The following is a 19,566-nucleotide window of genomic DNA, read 5'->3' as shown; positions in this document are numbered from 1 at the left end:
TTTTTTATTGCTTTCATTTAGATGCACGGTTTCACTCATCTACTACCGCAGGCGTCAGCAGGATTAACATATTGTTTCTGTTAGCTTTCTCGAGGCCGTTTTAGGGCAGATGATTAGAAACAGGCGCCTTTTATCATAAAAGAAGCTTTTCCTTCCCCCACAGTCACTCTTCCAGTGAAGAGTGACTCTTTTACTGGGGAAATGAGTTCACACGCTAACCTCTATAATTGCAATAAAGACAGCAAAGTATGCAGTGTTTTTTAAATCTTGCAAAAACACTTAATTCAATTGGTGTCAAGCTGTTTTCACTTTTGTTAGTTAAAAAAATCTACAATAAGAAAATCCTCATTATAAATGAGAGAGTAAGGAGCAAAACAGTCACAAAATACCCAAAACGAATTTCCACAGATGTGGATATCAACTGGTTTTAAATTCAATTTTCTACGCAGCACACTGATTTTATACACTTAATTCGATTTATTTAATATATCACTCATTATTATTATTATTTTACAAGGCAATAAAATGTGTGTTCATTGCGACTGCACCCATTAAATTGTGACATCTGTCTTCAAGATTGCAGCTGATCCGTTTCAGATTGTGTGTCTGATGTGTGTTGTTCTGGAAAGATCAGTCCCCTGAGGAGCTCCGTCCTCTTTTCCTCAGAGACAGACTGCAGCTCCCGCTCCATCACCTGAAGAACAGGATCAGGACCGCGTCAGTCTCACACTATCACTGAGTAAGCAATTTAAGCATTTTAGAAAAAAAGAATAAAGGAGTAAACTTTTCTCACGGAGGAACGCTAAATTTAAAAACACAGTACATATGCGTGGTTCACTCCAGATGATATTTTGGACACTAAAGTGCTAACACTCATATCTGAAAGGAACATGTGGCTGAGGGCAGGTCTGTGGTTATACAGCTGTACATTTTGGCTTCCTACCAGATGTGAGAATTTTACATGAAAACAGCGTCAGCAATTATTGGCTCTTTCCATCAAGTCTTACCAGGACGGGGCGATATCCCAGCATCTTCAGATGGCGAATCTTGACCGCCAAGGATCCGCGGGGGTTGGACGTACCGTAGCAAAAACCAGAGACTGGTGGGCAAATAACGGCAGATCTAGGAGACAAAGAAAAAGAAAAAGCGATTGACAGTTTGAAAAAAAGGTCAAAATTTGAATTCAGGTACTGGCATGACAGGACGAAAGTGTTTTGGTTAATGAAACTTGATAAACGTCTTTGTTTCCACTGAGACAGCTCTCTGTTTGGAGCCCTCTGACTTCTATACTTCATTACAGATCTCTAATTAGATCACGGTCTGTTACTGTTTTCTATTTGATTTCATCTTTTAAAATATGTTCAGATTTAAAGGTTTATGCATCCTGACTGAAGATCAATGTCAGTGTCAATGTCAATGTCAACTTTATTTATATAGCACATTTAAAGGCCGAAGGCCAGCCAAAGTGCTTTACAGGATAAAATACAGATCAGAACAATTCAAACAATTCTAACAAAATACAGACAACAAATCACACACTGCTAACATTACTTCTTTTTTTTTTAACAATGGCTGACAGATCTGAAAGCAGAACTAACAAATAATAATAAAAAAGAAATGTGTGCAACTTTTGTCTTGTTTATCTGGTTTGTTTCTGCCAATATGTGGATATGTGTGGATGAAACTGTGCTTTAAGCAAACTCTGCTTTATGTTTAATATTGTACATTTTCTTTTTCACTCAACTTTCAAAATTATTTTCCGAGACACTTCCTGTGCAGAGTTTAGGTAGAAAATATGAAACAATAAGACAACACAATGAAGACGGCTTGTGTGCAATCAAAGTGCACATGATGTGCACAAACATCAAAATGGGGAAAAACAGTCAATGGAAAGTTATATCTATATCTATAACTGTTTCAAAGGTTGCTGTTGGACTTGTTAAATCTAGACTGTCTTTATAGTAAAGTTCTTTTTTAACAATGAATTTCTTCAGTTGTTTGGCAATAAATATAAATGACAAGCGGCCCTGCTGTCAGAGCACCGTTTCGTGTCCTAATGAGCTCATTATGTAACCGTCTTGGTTTGAAATCTTGCCATGCTATCTGCGCTTTGTTGCATGTCCACTTTTGGAATCAGATATTTTATATTTCTGATCACGGCATGCGTCACTGCCCGACATTTGCCAGAACAAAACCCCCGTAACATCCGCTCCACCTGCTGTCACAGCAATTGGACGTCACCAAACATGACATGAGCGTTTAATTATGTGTGGAAAAAAAAGAAAAAGAGAAGAAGTGCAAAATACCACTGCAGATTTTCTGAAAGATTGAGTCTGGTGCTGTCGACAGAAAAGCTGACACCGGTATCTTACCTTTGACTGCTCTCTGCTGGCGACACCGCTCCTCCTTCACAGCTGCTGGCTTCAGTCACAGAGGTTTGGTTTGGCAGAGGTTTGGTTATCACACCATCTGAGAGGCAACACACAAAACTGCTTGCATCACAGTTTCACAATGAGGTGAAATTGTTTTCTCACGCAATTTAGTTAAGCAAAAAGATGCATAGATTATGTAACAGAGAACTCATCTCATCAAAATGATAACGCTACTTCAAGAGAAAGAAAATAAAAGACACAAAGCTGAACGTGCATCATAAATATTCTCTTTACCTATTAGGTAGAAATTCTCCACCATGACCATTTCCTGTAGCGTTGTGTCTGCCTGCTCCCTCACCACAGTCTGCAGGCTCTCCGAGAGCCACAGGTTGGCTGATGGAGTGTAGGGTGTGCCGCCGCCCAGGACAGATGTGGGGACAGTCAGAGGACGAGGGAGGGGAGGACGGTCGAGACGGAGGCACAGGTCCACTGTCTGAAACATCCTCTGCTGCTGCTGGAGAAACTTTGGCGCTGAGGAGAAACAGAAGAAACTGAGCTGTGAAATTTAAAAGTCAAAGTGCAAAGGAAATAAAGACTGAAAAGAAAAAAACTGTGTGTGTGTGAGAGTTCGGTGTCTTACGTGTATTGCTAAACTGCTCTATCGTACTACTCTGCAGGAGTTGCTCCAGCGGTGCAGAGGGGAAGTGGCCCAGTAGACACAGGTAGTAGACAGACTTTAAAAGGATAAATCCAGGTATCTTTGGCAGATACGAGTCCAGAACCTGGCTGAGACTATCCAGGAACCTGGAGGAGAGAGACCAAACCAACACAGGTGTCAAACCTTGATAAAAAGTCACAAACGCAACTTTTAAAGAAGCGACAAGATGACCTACTGTTGTCTGTGATGCTGCAGATCATAGTTAAGAGAAGAGTACACCTTCAGGACGCAAAGGAGGTCTTTAAGTGTCAGGGCATCTGGGTTGGCGATCACCTTCTTGGCATACGCCTCCATTAAAGACGCAGGACAGAAGACGAGGCTCTCAAACACAGACAGGAAGAGGAGCGCCTGGTGAAACCAACAAAAACACCTAAAGTCTTACAAATACATTAAGGATGAGAAACTTAATTTCACAAATACAGGTCTGCTGCAGCACCTGTTTGTTGGTCCATATGTCGACCATGGAGGTGACATAGTCTGAAACGGCAGTGAGCAGCTCTAAGTCTCTGTAGTGCAGCTCCTGACATGAATGCAGCACTGAAAACAATCTGCTCCAGGGGATTGAATCCAGGTTTTCTACCAGATAGAAAAGACGTGGACGATTTTAAAATAACAAATTCATACCAATTCATATATCCCATTTATTTTGCTTTTAAATGATTGAACAGTTTTGTTTTCTTTGTGGAAAATAACTCACCTACGATCTTCTTACTGCAGACATCCAGCAGTGGTTTGGAGTGGAATCCCATTTTGGCCATTGTTGAGATCATGTGCTGCGTGTTGGGAAGGCTGAACTGGTCTGCCATTGATAAAGCCTTACTCTGAAAATATATACAAAACATTAATTGTCAAAATGGAACTGATTCAAACACAGGTAAAAAGGCAGAAAGGTAAAAACAAGATAAACATAATCTGACCTCTAGTTTCCGTTTGAGGCTCAGTGGGGCGTCCTTCCCCAGCATACGCATCATAGTCTGGAGAGATATAACTCTCTTGATCCCTGGAAGTCGGACCTCAACTACCAGCCTGAGACAAAGATATAATAGGAAATGTTATTGAATCTGAAACAGAGGCAGTCGATTTAGAATTAGATTTACATGTCTGAGGTGCTTATATTCTTGTCTGAGCTATGTGAATTATGAGACAAGCTGTACCTCATGCCGTCCTTAAGTGCATTGACATTGGGGCTGGGCTCCATGTGTTCCAGGCAGGAGGAAAGGATGGACAAGCTCTTCTCATCAAATTCGTTCAGTTTTTCCTGTTAAAAGGGAAAATAATGTATTAACACATAAATACATAAATATTGCCACTGTTCACTGACTGACAATCTTTGATGACCTACCTGGCAGGTTCGGAGGAAAGTCTGGATCACTCTGCTGCGTTGAGGCACGCCCAGATTGACCATGCTCAGCAGAGAGTGAGCCAAGTCCTTACTGTGCATCTGACTCACGCTCTTCATGGCCAACTGGAGGAGCTTGTCGAATCCAGGGTGCTCAAACATCAGCTGCAGCTCGCAGCAGCGCTGATCATCCGTCATCTTCTTCATAGTGGACCACATGTGGGTGAGGCAGTTGCTGACCCGTCGAGTCGTGGGTGCGTATTGGCAGGTGAGGTCCAACACGTCTGATGGAGAATTGCAGCGCTGCAGTTTGTCCATGAAGGGAGACCCCTGCCACTCCTGTCCTTGGGGAGTCTCAGCAGGAAGTGACGAATCAGACAGTGATGGAGAGAACACCTCCTTCTCCTCCAAATCCTCAGTGTGGGTACGACCTTGTGAGTAAAACCTCACTGAACTGACCAGACTCCTGGCTCCTTGGTATGGCTGAGTTTGCTTCGTGCCCAAAATGTGTGCCAAACGAGATGGGAAATGCGTGTCTTTGATTGATGCTGTCACCCGGAAGCTGTGTTGTCTCCATGGAGACCTGCGGCTGCAGAAGCGCAGGGCCCATCTCATGACCTCTTCTGTCACCCACACAGACATCGTTCAGAGCCTCCTTTTTTTTAATTTCAGCAGTGTCCCTGTTGGAGCAAGTCACAATGTCTTTTGATCATTTTGAGTCTGTACATGCACGAAGATTGAATTTACTCAATTGGAAACAGAAAGCAGCCCCAGCTTATTCAAATCGTATCTTATGACAGATGTTATGAGACATTTAGATAAAATAAAAACAAAAAATCAGTAAAGAAAGTTCTATGGAGTCTGGCAGCCATTTATTGTTTATTTTAACAGCAATATAGTCTGATGGCAACGATGATGGTACGTGTAAATGTGTGTGATGTTTGCATTACTATCTGTCGTGCATTATGTTTAAAATGAGGAACATCAATAAAGAGAGTTGAAAAAAGCTAGGCTATTGCTCAGTTTCTATTTATAACTTTCTGTTTCCACTGAACATTCTCGGCCGCACCCACAGTTACATCATGTAAAACCTTTTTATATACAGTCTATGTGTAAATCGTTAGCACACATAATATACCTTTTCAGTTTACTGTTGCTAAATTGTCAACAAGGTCAACAGACTGGCTCCTCCAACCGGCTAGCCTCTTTAGCTAAGGTTAGCTAAGTGAAGCCGCCTACCTTATCGCTCTAACATACACGTAGGTGTCCCAAAGTCCCACATGGCGCCGGCTGCACAAGTACAATTTAAAAGAAATATGATTTAGTGGTGAAAACTGGAGCTACATCACAGTAAACACGGTCCTGTCCGGTGACTTGCTGCTCACACGCTTCATGGTGCTATGTGCGCCGCCATATTTGTTCCCCCTGTCAACATAGCACGCCAGGCTGTGGAATAAATATACGGTAAGTAATAATCGTTTTTGGAAAGGTAAAAATGTCTAGCTACACTGTGTATGTTTGTTTTAATCAAGTTTATTGATATTAAAGCTAACATTTGACTGTTTTCATAATACGTTTTTTATTTATTTATGTTTTTGTGTTTTTTAGTCGGACTCATTTAAGCGCAACACCCACAGTCTCCTAGCAACCGACGCTACCAGGATAGAATGGCAAAATTTGTGCTCGCTGGTAAAGTTTGACTAAAGTTTAACTATTTAACTGTGTATAAAATAATAGTTACATTTCTTATTTATGCATTTTCAACATCTACAGGTAAAACAGACTGTCCCTATTTTGCCAAAGCGGAACTTTTAGCAGACGGTCTCGAACGATCTCTGCCAAACTTCAGGGTCCATAAGATCTCCATCCTCCCAGATGACTGGAAGGTGATGTTTTCCCAGTTATAAACAATGAATTATATTCCTTTGTGATACGTATTTACTTGCATCGGCGTGATATTTGAACAGGAATGGTTGGAAGCCACCTGCAAAAGAAATGGCTGGAAACATGAGATGTCCCCTTTGGTTTGGAGGGAGCTGGTGGACCAAGGGGGCAAAGGGCTGCTCTTAGGGGGCTTCAGTGACTTCATGGAGCATTGTCAGGTAAGCATAGGTTAGGTTTTCTTAATCCACATCATCACATTCAAGTTCATACTTCTGGTTTATGTAATCACTGGTTGTGCAGGACTACTACAACATCACATCAGACATGCCATCAGATATGATGCTGAGCGTTGCAGCAGAAAATCTACAGACTAAGAGGAATCTCATCGTGGAAGAACAGTACCATGCCAGTCTCATCAGACCACTTCACATATGGATCAGCAGGTGGGTTAGTCTGAAAAACTCAAAATGAATGATAAAGAGATCAAAAATGAGCGGAAAGCTGACAGGTGGTGTGTACATTTTCCCCACATTTCTTTTAACAGTGCTCTCAGCCCTACCTGCCACTTCTTAATCCCCAATCTGCTTTCTGCTGAAGTGTTCCCCCACGTTGCTCTGATCAGCCTCCATCTACTCGACCTGGATGGTGATAAATATGGATTGCAGGAGCTGAGGATGGAGACAGAGGACCTGAGACTCCCCATGCTCCATCAGGTATGAGCCTTTTTTGTTTTTTTGTCAATATCTTAAATTTTTTAAATCACATCAGACGGAAAATAAAACCACCTATTTATTCACAGGTGACTATTCACACAGATCTGGAGGAAGTGTTTCGAGAAGCGGATGTCATTGTCCTGCTGGACGAGTGGGAATCTGATGATGGCGACGAGGAAGAGAAGAAGAGGAGGACAGTGAAGGAAGTCTCAGACCGCTACACAGAGTACGGAAAACTGATCGACACAGGGGCCAAGAAGGAGGTGAAGGTGATCGTATCTGGTGACTCGTTTGTGAACCTGAGATGTTCCCTTCTTGTGGACTACGCCCAGTCAATTGACAGCAGCCAGTTTGTCACCATGGCAACTCAACTGGAGAATGAAGCCAGGACCATTATTGCAAAGAAGCTGGGCGTTCAGGCATCAGGTAGCCTCTGGAAATCATACTTCCATTACACTTTAGCACCTTTAATGCAAGATTAATGCTTTTTCCCTTTCTTCTAGATGTCACAGATGTCATTGTGTGGGGAAACATCAGTGGTAGTTTCTATGTTGACATGCAGAGGGCAAAGGTTTTCAACTATGATGGGGCAATCAAAGGACCAGCTTTCTTTTCTCAATCTCTCCTGAATGTTTTCCATGAAAGGTTTGTTCTAATAACATGTAAGAATTAAATATGTAACAGTGCGGTGGTGTAATCTCTGTTTATACACTTTACTGTATTAGTTATCTCCACCTAACTTGCCCTAGCAAGCTGAACAAACAGAATATGATAAGGTCTGGGCGTCTGGCACACACGTATGATCAAATTACAACACTCCCAAACCATACCCAGCTGCGGCTTCAGTCCATGCCAGTGTCAACTGCACAACATCATCTGGCTCAGAAATCCGTCTGCTCTGAAAACAGTCTGTGCTTGGATACGTCGAAATCCAGTAAATCTTCTTCTTCCCTCCAGGAAATGGTTGGAGACAGACTTTCAAGAACTGGTACGCTGTCAGCGTGCGGCGGTGGCTTCAAAGACCTGCCGAGCAGCTGCCATGTCGGCCGCCAACGGGATCCTCACCATCCTAAAGGCTTGGAATGGCACTTGCAGTCCAGATAAGATGTTCTCTCTGGGTGTACTATGCCCAGGTAGAAACACAGCAAAGCTCACTGTGTGAAGAAATCTACCCAGACTTTAAATCCATAAACTAGTGATTGTTTTTGAATATTTTCAGGCTGCTACAATCTCCCTGATGACATCATCCTCTCAGTCCCAGTCACCTTCACAGAGGGTAAATGGTCTGTGCTGTTTGATGTGACTGTTGGTGATGAGCTGAAGGAGAGACTTCAGCTTTCTGCTAGAGAACTCAGGCAGGTATGTGACGTTACAAAAACACAGAGGGATGTTGTACAACACACATTCTCATAGCTGCAATGTGTTATTAGCTCTTAAACACAGGGTTTACAACAAATGCTTTTAAAGTTACTGACAGTTGTTTTTCTTCTCCAGGAAAAAGAACTTGTGTTATGAACAAAGACGCCTGATACAACACGGGTTAGATAACCAAAAGGAAACAATCCAGATGAATTTTGTTTCAGTTTGTTCTTTTATTCTCTTTAGTTTCACATGTGGAGTCGCAGTTTTGTTTTACCAGTTTAATGCTGACAATAAATCTTTTTTTTTTTCCAGCGTTGTGAAACTCATTCATAGCTGTTATATTTTTAGATGTAAAAGATCAAACTGAGTACTTTATGGAAAAAGGAGAAATTAGAAAATATATTCCTTTTTTTAAAATTGTACAATTCGGTAAGTGCCTTTTTTTTATATAGTTCGAGAAGCCATATTTTAAGCGTAAAACACACTACAACCATACACAAACTAGTCTGTTAATATCCTCTTAATCTGATGTTATTACCTCCCATCGTTTAACGTTGGGTTTTCTTTTACAAATGAGGACAAGTCAAAACTTGTCTTCCCCTTGTTGATAATTAGATATCAAACTGGCTGAACACCATGGGATCTTTTCACCGGAAACATTCAAGTTGACTTTTTTTTTCCTCACAAATTGTGCAGTACGTTGTCAGTTGACAAGGAGAACTTGAACAGAGTGTTTTTGTTTTTTTTGTTTGGGTTTTTTTTTTTTTTTTTTACATGCAGAATATACACGTTCCTTTTCAGCATTTCTACACTATACACAAGGAGGCATTGACTGAAAAAAAGGAAAGGTTAGTACAAATACAATGCACTACGACGAGTCGGGAAATGGACACATAGTCTGTTATATTCAATTTGTACAACCCACCCCTGAGATTTGGATGCTGAGTGGTTTACAAAAGCAAAAACAGGCCTCTTCACATAGCCAATTATAATGCTAGATTTCTTTTTGTCATTTCCCCAACAGCGGCCAGATACATAGGGAATTATTAAAGAATTACTTCTTTTCAATAACAGAAAGAAAAAAAAATGCTCTGGTAAAATTAACATTCTTTTGAAAACTGACCTCAAATATTGATAATGGTAAATACATGCGTGATTCATGGCATGCATGGACTTATTGTGGCACAAAGGAGGTTATTTGGTAAAAATACACATCCCAGTGATGACTATACATGTACAAACAGTCGGGTATAGACGGGCCTATCTAACAAGAAGCCTGTGTTTTTCGATAAAGTCGTAGATCAAGAGTAAGTTCAATTACATGTGGACCGGTTACAATATGGATGTATGAAATGAATGTATATTCACACATAAATAAAATTGAGGCGTAAATCACAAAGAGGAAATCCAGGGACAATTCTTTTGTCTTGCCACATCAAAGTCACTTATGTGTATGGGTAAAGATTCACTACTTGTCAACATCCAACAATGTCAAAGATTAAGTTTCCATTCGCAGGCAACAAGTGAAAGACTGAATGCGTCTGTCAGAACTGTAGATACCTGGGACGTACGGATAAAGTGAAGGATAGTCCTATTGTTTTACTATAGTAAGTCCAACTGGGAATATGCAACTACGTATTATACCTTGGTGTCCATGGTGCCTTCATTAAAACTCTTCTGATACAATTATGGGCAACTGAAGGGATAAACTTTACTTTCAAACTCCCTCTCAGCTCGACGATAAAGTTTCTTCAACTGAAAATTAAATTAAATAATTTATAGTATATATTAATAGCAACAGAATCCCAACATTGTCAACTCTTTCATCACCATCTAGATAAACATCTACTTCTGGACGGAAACAAGGTGCAAGGGCTCAGCTCTAAGCCAAGGTAGAAAACAAAGGCATCGTTGTTGACAGACCGAGCTTGAACACAATGAGAAATTTGCTTCCTGAATTATAAAGCAAATCTCAAAGCATGATAAACCATCGAGCCCTGATATAAAACATTATGCAGCCCCTGATGTCTAAACCATTAACTCCAAGCTCAGCCCTGACCGCACATCAGCAGACAGTGGAACGCCACGACAACCTCTACTTTAAATCAAGATTTCTGCTCTTTATGTATTTAAGTGTACAGACCAAACCTAAATGCCACCTGATAGAAGCTGGTGATCCCAGTGATGTAGTTACGTGATGGTCCTGGACTAGACACAGCTCAGGTACCGAGGCTCAACCCTCGACCCCCTGTTGTTGTTGTTGTATGAGAATATGAAAATAGACTGGACCGAGGAATCTCAACCGTCTGCCACGCTATCGACGACCCACAGCTTTAAACTCTTTGATAAATGTTTTATAGCGGTATGTATGGATATAACGAAGGTCTAACATACAAATAAAAACAAAACAGTCGGGAGGTGGGTGGGTGGGTGGGTGGGTGGGGGCGCGGGGAGGCGACGGGGAAGCTATGACTGTGGTTGATGTTGAGGAGAAGACGATGTGTCTGGAGCTCCTCCTGCCGCCTGTCTGTCGGAGCCGAGGTCCAGCTCCTCGTCCGCCTGCTCCAGTTCACTTTGGTCCAGAAGCTCAAAGTCCTCCTCCTCGGTGGGAACTAGTGTGTCGTCGGGCATCTCCTCTCCGCCGCCGCCGCCGCCGCTTTCCGTCGTGACGGCCTCGTCCAGTTCCTCGTCGGAGCCCGGCGCCCCTATTGTAGTGACTGTAGTGTGAGCGGTGGTGGCGGTGTCGGTGGGCTGGGCGGACGTCTCCAAAGCGCCCGGCGGGGTCTCGGTGGGGAGGAACTCGGCCAGAGAGGGGTCGTCCTCGCTGGCCTCGCTGGAGCGCAGCAGGGCCGACAGAGTGTTCTGCACCACGGTGGAGATGGCCGTGCTCACGATCTCCTCGCTCAGGGCCTCCAGGGACCGCTGCGAGCCCGCCGGGGTCGTCGCCGCCGCCGTGGCCCCCCCGCTCTGCCGCCCCGCCTCCGCCCCTGCGCCCGCCGCGGGCAACGAGCCCTCCTCGCCGCCCGGTGGTCGTCCGTGTCCGTTGAAGTGCGTGTTCACAAAGTGGAGCGGGGACGCGAGGTGCTGGATGAGGAGGCTGGCGGGGCTCAGCGGCTCGGCCTCCGACTGAGCGCCGCCCTGAGCTCCGTCCGCCGCCTGGCCCGGACCGCGCAGAGGGAAGTGGAGCAGGCTGTGCTCGATGGACGGGAACTCCTCCACTGAGGGGAACTCGGGGAGATCCCGAAGGTAAGACTCCTCTGGGTCGCTGTGTAAACTCTGCTGGTCCAGGTCTGGTTTCAGGTACAGATGAGATAAAAAAAAAAATGTATGTATTGTAAGTCATGTAACTGAAAAACTGAACATTTTCCAGTTTGTAGACTTTAAAGGTCCAGTGTGTAATATTTATCAAGGTTTATTGGCAAAATCTGTATGAATATATTTGTATAAGTGTATAATCGCTATAAAATAAAATCTGTTTGGTTTTCATAGCCTTATAATTCTTCTTTTTGCTTAGAGAGTGTCGCCATCTTGCGCCGCTATGTTTGCACGAAATGGAAAATCCAGCCAACCAGAGAGCACGTTTCAAGAGTTACACATTCATAAATAAACAATAGAATTATTTAATAGATAAATAATAGAATCGTAATGCTTGGTGTGACTGTTGTCCCCTCATTTTACATACTGGACCTTTAAATACCACAAAGCGAACCTGGTCCAACAGTGAGCCTACATCAGCAGAACCTCCGAGAGCTTTTACATTCCTCCTAAGCTTCTGTATCAGTACGAACAACAGTGTGTTGTTGATGTGAGCGTCCACTTACCCTCGGAGACGTCGGTGAGTTGAGGAGTGGTGGCTCTGGACACCGAGAAGCCTCCGCTCTCCAGGATGGACGCCTCCTCGTCTGACAGCTCCGAGTCCGTGATGGCCATGGCCAGAGCTGTCGTCTTCACATCCACCTGAGATGGAAACAAGTTAAACTGCTAAACAACGCAAATACATCATCTTTCTAATCTTTTCTTTTTTTTTTTTTTTACATATTCATAACGGATATAAAACACACAGTTGTTGGCATTGTGCTCTGCAAGTTGTAATTCATTCCACAGACAATGCATAGTGACTGCATGCCAGACAAGGCCGTGAGTCGCTGAATGTGCGCCCAACAGCTGCACTAATGGAATGTGGTTTTACTTGAAAGATACATTCACTACGGGCGTCGTATTTACAGGTGAGTGTGTGTCCGTACCGTCGGGGCAAAACAAGACAGCTCCTCCTCGCTCTCGCTCTCCGTTTCGGCTCTTGGCTCGTCGCCCTCCTCCAACTCTTTCTTCACCTCTGTGACAAACAAACAAACACAATTAATGACCCAAAGGAATGATGGATGACAAGGAAGATTGGCGCACAGTTTGCGAGCCACGCCTTGAAATAAGCCGCAGGATAATAACTGTAAAATTCTGTATGAAAGATATGGGAGCCACTGTTCACTTCCTTACAACATGATCCCATTTGCTCAGTTATGCAACAGGTGGTGCTACAATAGCTAAAGCGTGCATGCACATGTTATATCAGGCTACATCTATATAACCTCGAGGTGTTGGAGATGGCAGCACTCACTCCTCTTGTCGTGCTTGCGGTGCTCCGTGTCTCCCTTCATGCTGTAGTCCAGTTTCATCAGGATTGGCTCCAAGCCCGTGTACATCCTCTGGATCAGTTCGTGGTACACCACCAGCGGCCACAGCAGCACGCTCAGGACTGAAGAGGCGCAGAAAATATTTTTTATAAACCGTCTCTACTTTGCAAATGTATCAAAACCAGATGCTGGAAATTGGCACAGGACGTATGTTTGCGCCAAAGGCAGATTTAGAAATGAGAATCTAGTTATCCGATTTATGAATGAGGTATTAAGAGATACAGGACTAAAAACGATCAAAACAAAACCATGATTCTTTGAATACACACTCAAATTCAGGGCTCACCTATAATATAGGAGATCATGATTCCTGGTACATAATGTCCAACCACGGCAAGTACAAAGCAGCCACTGCACATCATCACACAGAACTGGGAAACAGAGAAAGTAAGAGCAATAAATAAGGCTTCACACCTTCAGGCTGCAGGAGGAAGGTGTGAATAAGAGGCATCTCTGCAGGTGTGTGGAGCATCTACGTGTTTGCATATGATTAAGAGAAATGAGTTCACGCCACTGTTAACACCTGCAGTCGGTGTCGCACCATATAATTCAGTAAATTCAGGAAAATGAGGGATAAGATAGATGTGCTACCTTGCCATGGTTCTGCCGCTTGTACTGCAGCATCTCCTGCAGGTACAGACACCAGTTCAGGTAGCTCTCGGCCAGGTGGTGGCTGAGCTCGGGAATGCTGAGCAGACGCTGCTCACCGGCACCGCTCATCGTTTCGCTGTATGCAAACGAGACCACGCGCGCAAACAAATGCAGGAAGAGAGTGACAAAATCAGCAGTTGTAAAGGAACTGAAAATCTGTAGTTAAAATGCCTCAGGTTGCACTTCAGTGACTCAGAGAGGTCTGGTTGGATTCCACATCGATGTAATGACAGTAGAGGGAGGGAGGGAGGCAAACACAACAAGCAAAACTAGACTGGTAGCTTAAATTTATCAATAATGATAGAGTATCTCCTATCAGGAATAATAAAGAAAGATTATTCCAAGAGAAATGTAAGAGAAAACATGCACACACGCTGCAGTACATACCTTTCCACAGGGTGAGCCTCTGCGTGTTGAACTGTTGTAGAAGAAAAAACAACACAAATGTTAGAAGATGTGTGCTCCTAGGGCTTTGACATTTAAAAAAAAACTAACAAGATGTATTTAAATAATAAGTGATAAAACCAGGGGGTTCAAAGTACATAAAGGTGCTGCTTACTAGTAATGATGGGCAACTTGGGCTTCCATCTCTCCAGCAGCATAAGTCCCAGCAGGGACACACTGAGTAGGAACAGAGGCCGCAGGGAGGTGGAGGACAGGAGCCTGTGGAGACACATAGACAAACAGCAACACCAATTGGCTCCTGTTCAACACAGTGACATATAAATACAATAACCACACATCCAAATGCTGGCAAGCTGAGTCTCCACATTTTATTTCATAGACAACACCCCTTAACATAGCACTTCTATTACTGTACAACATGGGAAAGTAATAAGCTGTCACTGACAGCTGGTTAACAAGGCCTGGGCCACTCAGCATGACATGAGTGTTTGTCAGGATTAAGCTGCACAAAAGCAAACAGGCGTAACTACTCTAAATAACCACAGTTTCCTATTTCATGAACTCATCTACGCATCCCCCCTGATACTGTCAAACACATGACGTCGAATTTGTCGCGCTTATAATGAAGTTTAAACCTGCTTGCAAGCTACGTTAGCATCAGGCTAAAGACATGGGATTAGCTAACTTGTCTTGACATTCACTCCTCGTTATATATCCGCGCTGAAGTTAACCAGCTCGCTCTTGGTGCACCTGAATGCATCCCAGCCGAGGAATAAACATACACACGCACTCGACGGCAGGAGGGGTTTGGTTTACCAGAATAATGTGTTGAGTGTCAGGGCGACAGAGATGCTGTACAACGGCCTCTCCCAGACCAGCAGCCTCTGCAGCCACAGCAGCAGCGGCTCATACTGCGATAGCCAGCCCTGAAGTCGCTCCCGCAAGCGGACGAGCTCCGGGTTCCCGTCCCCGCAGGCCTGCTCCGACGCCCCGGGTGGGAACAGAGCCTCCAGGCCGACCGAAGAGGAGGTAACCGAGGGGCGTCTTCTGGCCTCCTCTCCGCTCGCCATGTTTTCTCCCCCACTTTGTTATGTTGTTTTGGAGATCACGGGGTGTACGGAAAGATCAGCGTCAAGTCTGACGGACCTTTAAAAATAAAACTTCCGGTCATTGCCTTCAAAATAAAAGGCGACAACTACGTAGCAAAACCACTGACGCGAAAATAATGAATGTGTAAAATTCATTTGATGAATAAAAATACACATTTTGGATACATTTTTTAAAATTCAAAAATATACTAAGGTAAATTCAAATAAAAACAACTTTATAGCGCATTTGTGACGAGTAATTCACAGAATACCAACGTGAATGTGAAAGGTGTGCTAAGTGATAGCATATATTAGTTTGTTTTTTTCCCTTAACAAAACATGTTCATGTTCAAAAGTGAAATAAAACCTCTTCTTTTTTTTGCAGATTACTACGGAAGCTTGTTTCACTTTGAAGACACTTTGCACTTCCGGTATCCTTCCTGATAAATACTGGCACCTTGATGTACCAATTACACAGATGGGCGGACGGATCACAAGGCCCGTCACGGATGAGAAAAAAATATAGTCACGTGTTTCCTTGTTTACTGTACAGAGAGGATGGGGTTAAAGCTCAAGCGTACCACCGTGTGGTTAGAGATACACGTTGAATTTTATATATTCTCATGCATTTACATTATTAGTTTTATTTTGAAAGCTCATATAATAAAGGTTTAAGCATTTTCAGTCATATTCCATATTGTGTATTTCAATAAATGTACACTAAATAAAGAAAAAAAGACCATCAATTTCTGATAGAAATGTTTAATACAGAAATGTACGGTATTGGGTATAACATAAATATTGATCAATTTGATCAAATGCAGCCAATATGGTGATGGAGACCTACAGAGATTCATCACAAAATCAAGGTCAGCTAACTGTCCATTATTGATACTTGAATTTAACACAGATCACAGAAGACGTCTTAATATAAACAACTGTACAGACAGGGAATTTTTTCCTCCTCGTGATCTCTCATTCGATCACACGGTGGTTTCTGAAAGACATAAACAAAAAGCTACAGTCACACTATGCTGGAAAGCCTCAGATAAAGACGATCGATCTTTGTTTGCGAAGCATTAGTCACATGGGGTTGTGTGAGGGAGAGCACATTTCACTTAAAACTACAGAGCAGGACAGGATGGCGTACAGGGAGTCAAAGCTGGGTAACCAGACAACATGGTAGGGGGTTGTCGGGGGTGGGAGAGAGGCTCCAGAGCCTACCTGCCTGGGTACATGACCAGGACTCATGTCTACAGGTGGTAAAGGAGTGAAGGGGACCCCTCTGTCCCCTGGTGCTAGGACAAAAGGGCATCAATACCTGCAGGGGTTAAGACCATGGCCTGCAGCAGGTCAGACAGAGAGATGATGCCCTTCACCACATCAGCCCTGTCCACCAGGACCAGCCGATGGACCTGGAATAGGGAGGAAATACAATTATACAAAAAAAATAATAATAATTTGATCTTCCAAATGGCATCAAAACTCTTTAAGGAGAACATTTACTTCAGCTTTCACAATGCGGTCTAAGATGGTCTCCAGGGTTTCATCAGGATAGCACTTGATCACCCCCTCAACAAAACACGTGCGCCTGCGGATGGCTTCCTGCATGCTCATATCCAGATTGTTGTAGCTCTTCTGGGCTGCTAGATTCTGCAAGGGAGCACAGACCAGCAGCAGTTTCTGAGCGGGTGTCAGAAAATAAAACTGCACAGGTGATAATGTTTCTGTGTGGTTACTTACAATAACATCAAATCTGGAGTAGAGCGCCACCACTTTCCCTGAGAAAACAAATCACATTTTCCACTAAAGGTCTTTATGCACAGCTCCACCATACTTCCTGAACTTAAAGCAGTACTAAAGAACTTTCAGTTTTGGTTGAGTTTGGCGGCGCCTGTGGACCAAAGCGGTAGTGTTTTGCCTGAAGGAAGACTCCATTTCCCATGAACACTAGTGTGAAGCCCTGTAAATATCCTGCATTAAAATTAACAGAAGACATCAAAACAAAGTTTCTGTTTCCAGTGGATCATTTCAAAGTGAAAACACAAACATAATCCATTGCTAAAGTGCCGTTTTGCCTGTTCCCTCCTTGTTGTGACTCGCAAAAGTGAAAGTGAAAGTAAAGTGAGAGCCGGTTTCCTACCATGCTCCTCAAAGCTGCTTAGTGCCAGAGAAAGAGATACAGACCCCCTCAGACCACGACAGAGGTGTCATTCAACTTGTTGTAAGTCGATGTATCTTCACAACAGTTATGAAAATATTTTATGAAGGTTGAAAAGTTACTTAGTGCTGGTTTAATGCTGCTTCTTTGTTTCCTGTTTTAGACAAACGGATTAATCCAGGTGTGTCTGAGTAGTCACAATGGCCAAACACACCTGGATTAATCAGTTTAACCAATAATGTAAGAATGCTAAAGAATTTACCGTGTTCATCCACCACTGGCAGTGCAGACACCCGCCTGTCCACAAATATGGAGAGCGCATCATAAAGCGATGCTGTTTGCTGCACAGTGGCGATGTTCCTGAATGTTCCAATCCCAAGCTCCTGGATCGGCCTCTGGGTGAACGCTGGTTTGGGAACCTTTCTCCCCTGAAAACATCCAAAAAGAATAACAGGATAAACTAAATTAAACTAACAAATAAAATAAAAAACATCCGAATTAAAGCTTACTCACAAATATATGGAGAAACTTGAGGATTCTTTTGTGGGTGAGAATATGCAGGACGTTTCCAGTCACTGGGTCGATGACAGGCAGCCTGTGGATCTTATACTTGAGTAAGGAATAGATGGCATCAAATAGGCTGGGAGGAAAGAGACAAATTGGAATTTAATGCTTGGCAGGGAGAGGAGTTAAAATAGCATCAGGGTGCATCAGTGCACTCACCTGGCCTCTGGAGAAATACTAATGAGGAAGTGACTGGAATATTTTAAGTAGAAATCTGTAAAAGAAGGAGAAGAAAAGATAAAGGACTGATGGAGACGTGTGCACAGAGATAATCTCATTGATCCGTGTCGGTTATTTACTTTGAAATGAATCACCTCTCCATGTCTCAATCTTGTGGCTCTCCAGCTCGTACATTTGAACCTTCAGAGGCAAACCACAAAGTCAAGTTATGAGTCAAATTCAACATGCATATTGATTTAAAGTACAACAGAGTCACGCTCACCAGCGGAGACTTGTAATAGCAATGGAGGATGTTGATGAAATCTGTAATAGTCAGCATACCTGTGGCACAAAAGGATGGATGTTCCAGTTATTATAATTCACAGCGACCAAAACTTCACAGAAACTAAGCTGTTCATCTTGACTCTTACCCACAAATCTTTGTAACTTGCTGTCCCACAGAGGCGCAGCCCTCAAGCCGTTTGCCACCAGTGCAAAAAAGGCCTTTTTCACCTTTAGAAGTGGAAAAAAGCATCAGTATGTGTATGTTTCAGTGCTGCACATACTAGCTCTGTGCTGCTGATAGAAGAGCTGCAGACTCACTTGTAGCTTGGTATCAAATATGACCAGTTTAGAGCTGGTTGGAATGGCTTCATAGCAGCAGTGGCTCTTCATGAAATTCATGTACACGGTGGCATCAACCTCTAGGAGGAATGGTATAGATTAACATCTGACACTGATCTGAACAGAGAGCAGATATAGACACGGATATATTCATGCATGCACACACATACAAGATAATAAATGGTAACAATCAGACGTGTATGTGTGTTTGTGTGTGTGCACTAAAACTTACAAATGCACACATGACACATGCAGAGCAGCTACCTTGTTTCTGAATTTCCTCCTTCTTTTTTGGGACTGACACCTGCAACAGAGCAAATCAAAACGGCAACACGGCATAGTCAGAATAGCTTGAAATCCACAAGGCTCCTCGTATACTCGCTTCCAATAATAGCTTCAACTTCACAGACTTTTACACCTTGTTTCATATTCAATCCACTGTGACAATTCACCTGCGAATGAGGCTCCATAATAATTCTGTTGTGTGTCCATGAAAAAGTTGAACGCAGCAAACTCAAGACTTGCTGGTGGCTGTGCTCAGTTCTTCTCCCTTTCCTACAAAGCAGCTGGGTCTATATTAGGAGCTCTGAAGCGGTATGTGTGTGGTCGGGGGGGGGGGGGGCGCAGCGGAGGGCTGAAGGAGCTGGCACCGGCGCAGAAGGGGGAGGGACACTTTGGATTCTGCCAAAATCAGACGCTTGCTTCCCGTCAGTCAATCACACGATCTCACCCTGAAAAGATGCATCCTCATTCTGCAGGGACAGTTCAAAAAACGTTAATTTATCGTTGTGTATTGGCTGCAGAGGGGAGGTGGAAACACAAGATGGAGTAAGATTAC

The 19,566-nt window shown here is 43.3% G+C and overlaps 4 protein-coding genes across 8 annotated transcripts; 1 reads left to right on the top strand and 3 right to left on the bottom strand.

The window, feature by feature from the left end:
• Positions 1–454: 454 nt before the first annotated feature.
• fastkd2 (FAST kinase domains 2) lies at positions 455–5,856 on the bottom strand. Its single transcript, XM_085798263.1, has 12 exons — positions 5,669–5,856; positions 4,433–5,109; positions 4,245–4,348; positions 4,008–4,116; positions 3,788–3,911; positions 3,527–3,666; positions 3,266–3,438; positions 3,013–3,176; positions 2,667–2,903; positions 2,373–2,469; positions 1,008–1,122; positions 455–694 (listed from the first exon to the last, which is right to left on the bottom strand). Exons 2-12 carry the CDS (start codon positions 5,069–5,071, stop codon positions 572–574), a joined length of 2,025 nt encoding a protein of 674 aa, XP_085654389.1. The 5' UTR covers positions 5,072–5,109; positions 5,669–5,856; the 3' UTR covers positions 455–571.
• A 179-nt stretch (positions 5,857–6,035) lies between these two features.
• On the top strand, positions 6,036–8,699 carry mdh1b (malate dehydrogenase 1B, NAD (soluble)). Of its 2 annotated transcripts, none has more exons than XM_085798212.1 (10): positions 6,036–6,118; positions 6,203–6,315; positions 6,397–6,531; positions 6,614–6,756; positions 6,936–7,026; positions 7,113–7,452; positions 7,530–7,671; positions 7,984–8,159; positions 8,246–8,385; positions 8,521–8,699. In XM_085798212.1, the coding sequence occupies exons 1-10, from the start codon at positions 6,097–6,099 to the stop codon at positions 8,539–8,541; spliced, it is 1,323 nt and encodes a 440-aa protein (XP_085654338.1). In that variant the 5' UTR covers positions 6,036–6,096; the 3' UTR covers positions 8,542–8,699. The 2 variants fall into 2 exon arrangements, with proteins under 2 accessions (XP_085654338.1, XP_085654330.1); XM_085798204.1 differs by having other exon boundaries at positions 6,858–7,026.
• A 422-nt stretch (positions 8,700–9,121) lies between these two features.
• retreg2 (reticulophagy regulator family member 2) lies at positions 9,122–15,336 on the bottom strand. Its single transcript, XM_085798192.1, has 9 exons — positions 14,949–15,336; positions 14,287–14,390; positions 14,115–14,145; positions 13,668–13,803; positions 13,363–13,447; positions 13,001–13,138; positions 12,633–12,721; positions 12,210–12,345; positions 9,122–11,678 (listed from the first exon to the last, which is right to left on the bottom strand). Exons 1-9 carry the CDS (start codon positions 15,200–15,202, stop codon positions 10,855–10,857), a joined length of 1,797 nt encoding a protein of 598 aa, XP_085654318.1. The 5' UTR covers positions 15,203–15,336; the 3' UTR covers positions 9,122–10,854.
• A 630-nt stretch (positions 15,337–15,966) lies between these two features.
• On the bottom strand, positions 15,967–19,292 carry prkag3a (protein kinase, AMP-activated, gamma 3a non-catalytic subunit). 4 transcript variants are annotated; one of them, XM_085798251.1, is made up of 13 exons: positions 19,181–19,292; positions 18,961–19,032; positions 18,708–18,808; positions 18,536–18,617; positions 18,388–18,446; positions 18,245–18,305; positions 18,105–18,159; positions 17,895–18,021; positions 17,644–17,809; positions 16,964–17,001; positions 16,727–16,873; positions 16,445–16,635; positions 15,967–16,217 (listed from the first exon to the last, which is right to left on the bottom strand). In XM_085798251.1, exons 3-12 carry the CDS (start codon positions 18,786–18,788, stop codon positions 16,519–16,521), a joined length of 933 nt encoding a protein of 310 aa, XP_085654377.1. In that variant the 5' UTR covers positions 18,789–18,808; positions 18,961–19,032; positions 19,181–19,292; the 3' UTR covers positions 15,967–16,217; positions 16,445–16,518. The 4 variants fall into 4 exon arrangements, with proteins under 4 accessions (XP_085654377.1, XP_085654350.1, XP_085654359.1 ...); XM_085798224.1 differs by having other exon boundaries at positions 18,993–19,032; positions 19,181–19,285; XM_085798233.1 differs by having other exon boundaries at positions 16,542–16,635; positions 18,993–19,032; positions 19,181–19,285.
• Between the last annotated feature and the right edge of the window lie 274 nt (positions 19,293–19,566).

Source organism: Trachurus japonicus, chromosome 2, assembly GCF_045865225.1.
Source record: "Trachurus japonicus isolate A0001 chromosome 2, Traja_1.0".
Classification (NCBI taxonomy): Eukaryota; Metazoa; Chordata; class Actinopteri; order Carangiformes; family Carangidae; genus Trachurus; species Trachurus japonicus.
This window is presented reverse-complemented; position numbering and strand designations above follow the sequence as displayed.

Excerpts from the sequence above, each read along its gene's own strand:
- retreg2 (XM_085798192.1), bottom strand. The coding sequence starts at position 15,202 with ATGGCGAGCGGAGAGGAGGCCAGAAGACGCCCCTCGGTTACCTCCTCT. Across the intron at positions 14,391-14,948 it reads ACACTCAACACATTATTCTG|GCTCCTGTCCTCCACCTCCC; the intron begins GTAAACCAAACC and ends GTGTCTCCACAG. Across the intron at positions 12,722-13,000 it reads CCGCAAGCACGACAAGAGGA|AGGTGAAGAAAGAGTTGGAG; the intron begins GTGAGTGCTGCC and ends TGTTTGTCACAG.
- prkag3a (XM_085798224.1), bottom strand. Across the intron at positions 18,809-18,992 it reads GGAGGAAATTCAGAAACAAG|AGGTTGATGCCACCGTGTAC; the intron begins GTAGCTGCTCTG and ends CATTCCTCCTAG. Across the intron at positions 18,306-18,387 it reads GCTATTACAAGTCTCCGCTG|GTTCAAATGTACGAGCTGGA; the intron begins GTGAGCGTGACT and ends TTGCCTCTGAAG.
- mdh1b (XM_085798204.1), top strand. The coding sequence starts at position 6,097 with ATGGCAAAATTTGTGCTCGCTG. Across the intron at positions 7,453-7,529 it reads GCTGGGCGTTCAGGCATCAG|ATGTCACAGATGTCATTGTG; the intron begins GTAGCCTCTGGA and ends CCTTTCTTCTAG. Across the intron at positions 7,672-7,983 it reads CTGAATGTTTTCCATGAAAG|GAAATGGTTGGAGACAGACT; the intron begins GTTTGTTCTAAT and ends TCTTCCCTCCAG.
- fastkd2 (XM_085798263.1), bottom strand. The coding sequence starts at position 5,071 with ATGTCTGTGTGGGTGACAGAAGAGGTCATGAGATGGGCCCTGCGCTTC. Across the intron at positions 3,912-4,007 it reads GCCTCAAACGGAAACTAGAG|AGTAAGGCTTTATCAATGGC; the intron begins GTCAGATTATGT and ends ATATATTTTCAG. Across the intron at positions 3,667-3,787 it reads CTGCAGTAAGAAGATCGTAG|AAAACCTGGATTCAATCCCC; the intron begins GTGAGTTATTTT and ends TCTATCTGGTAG.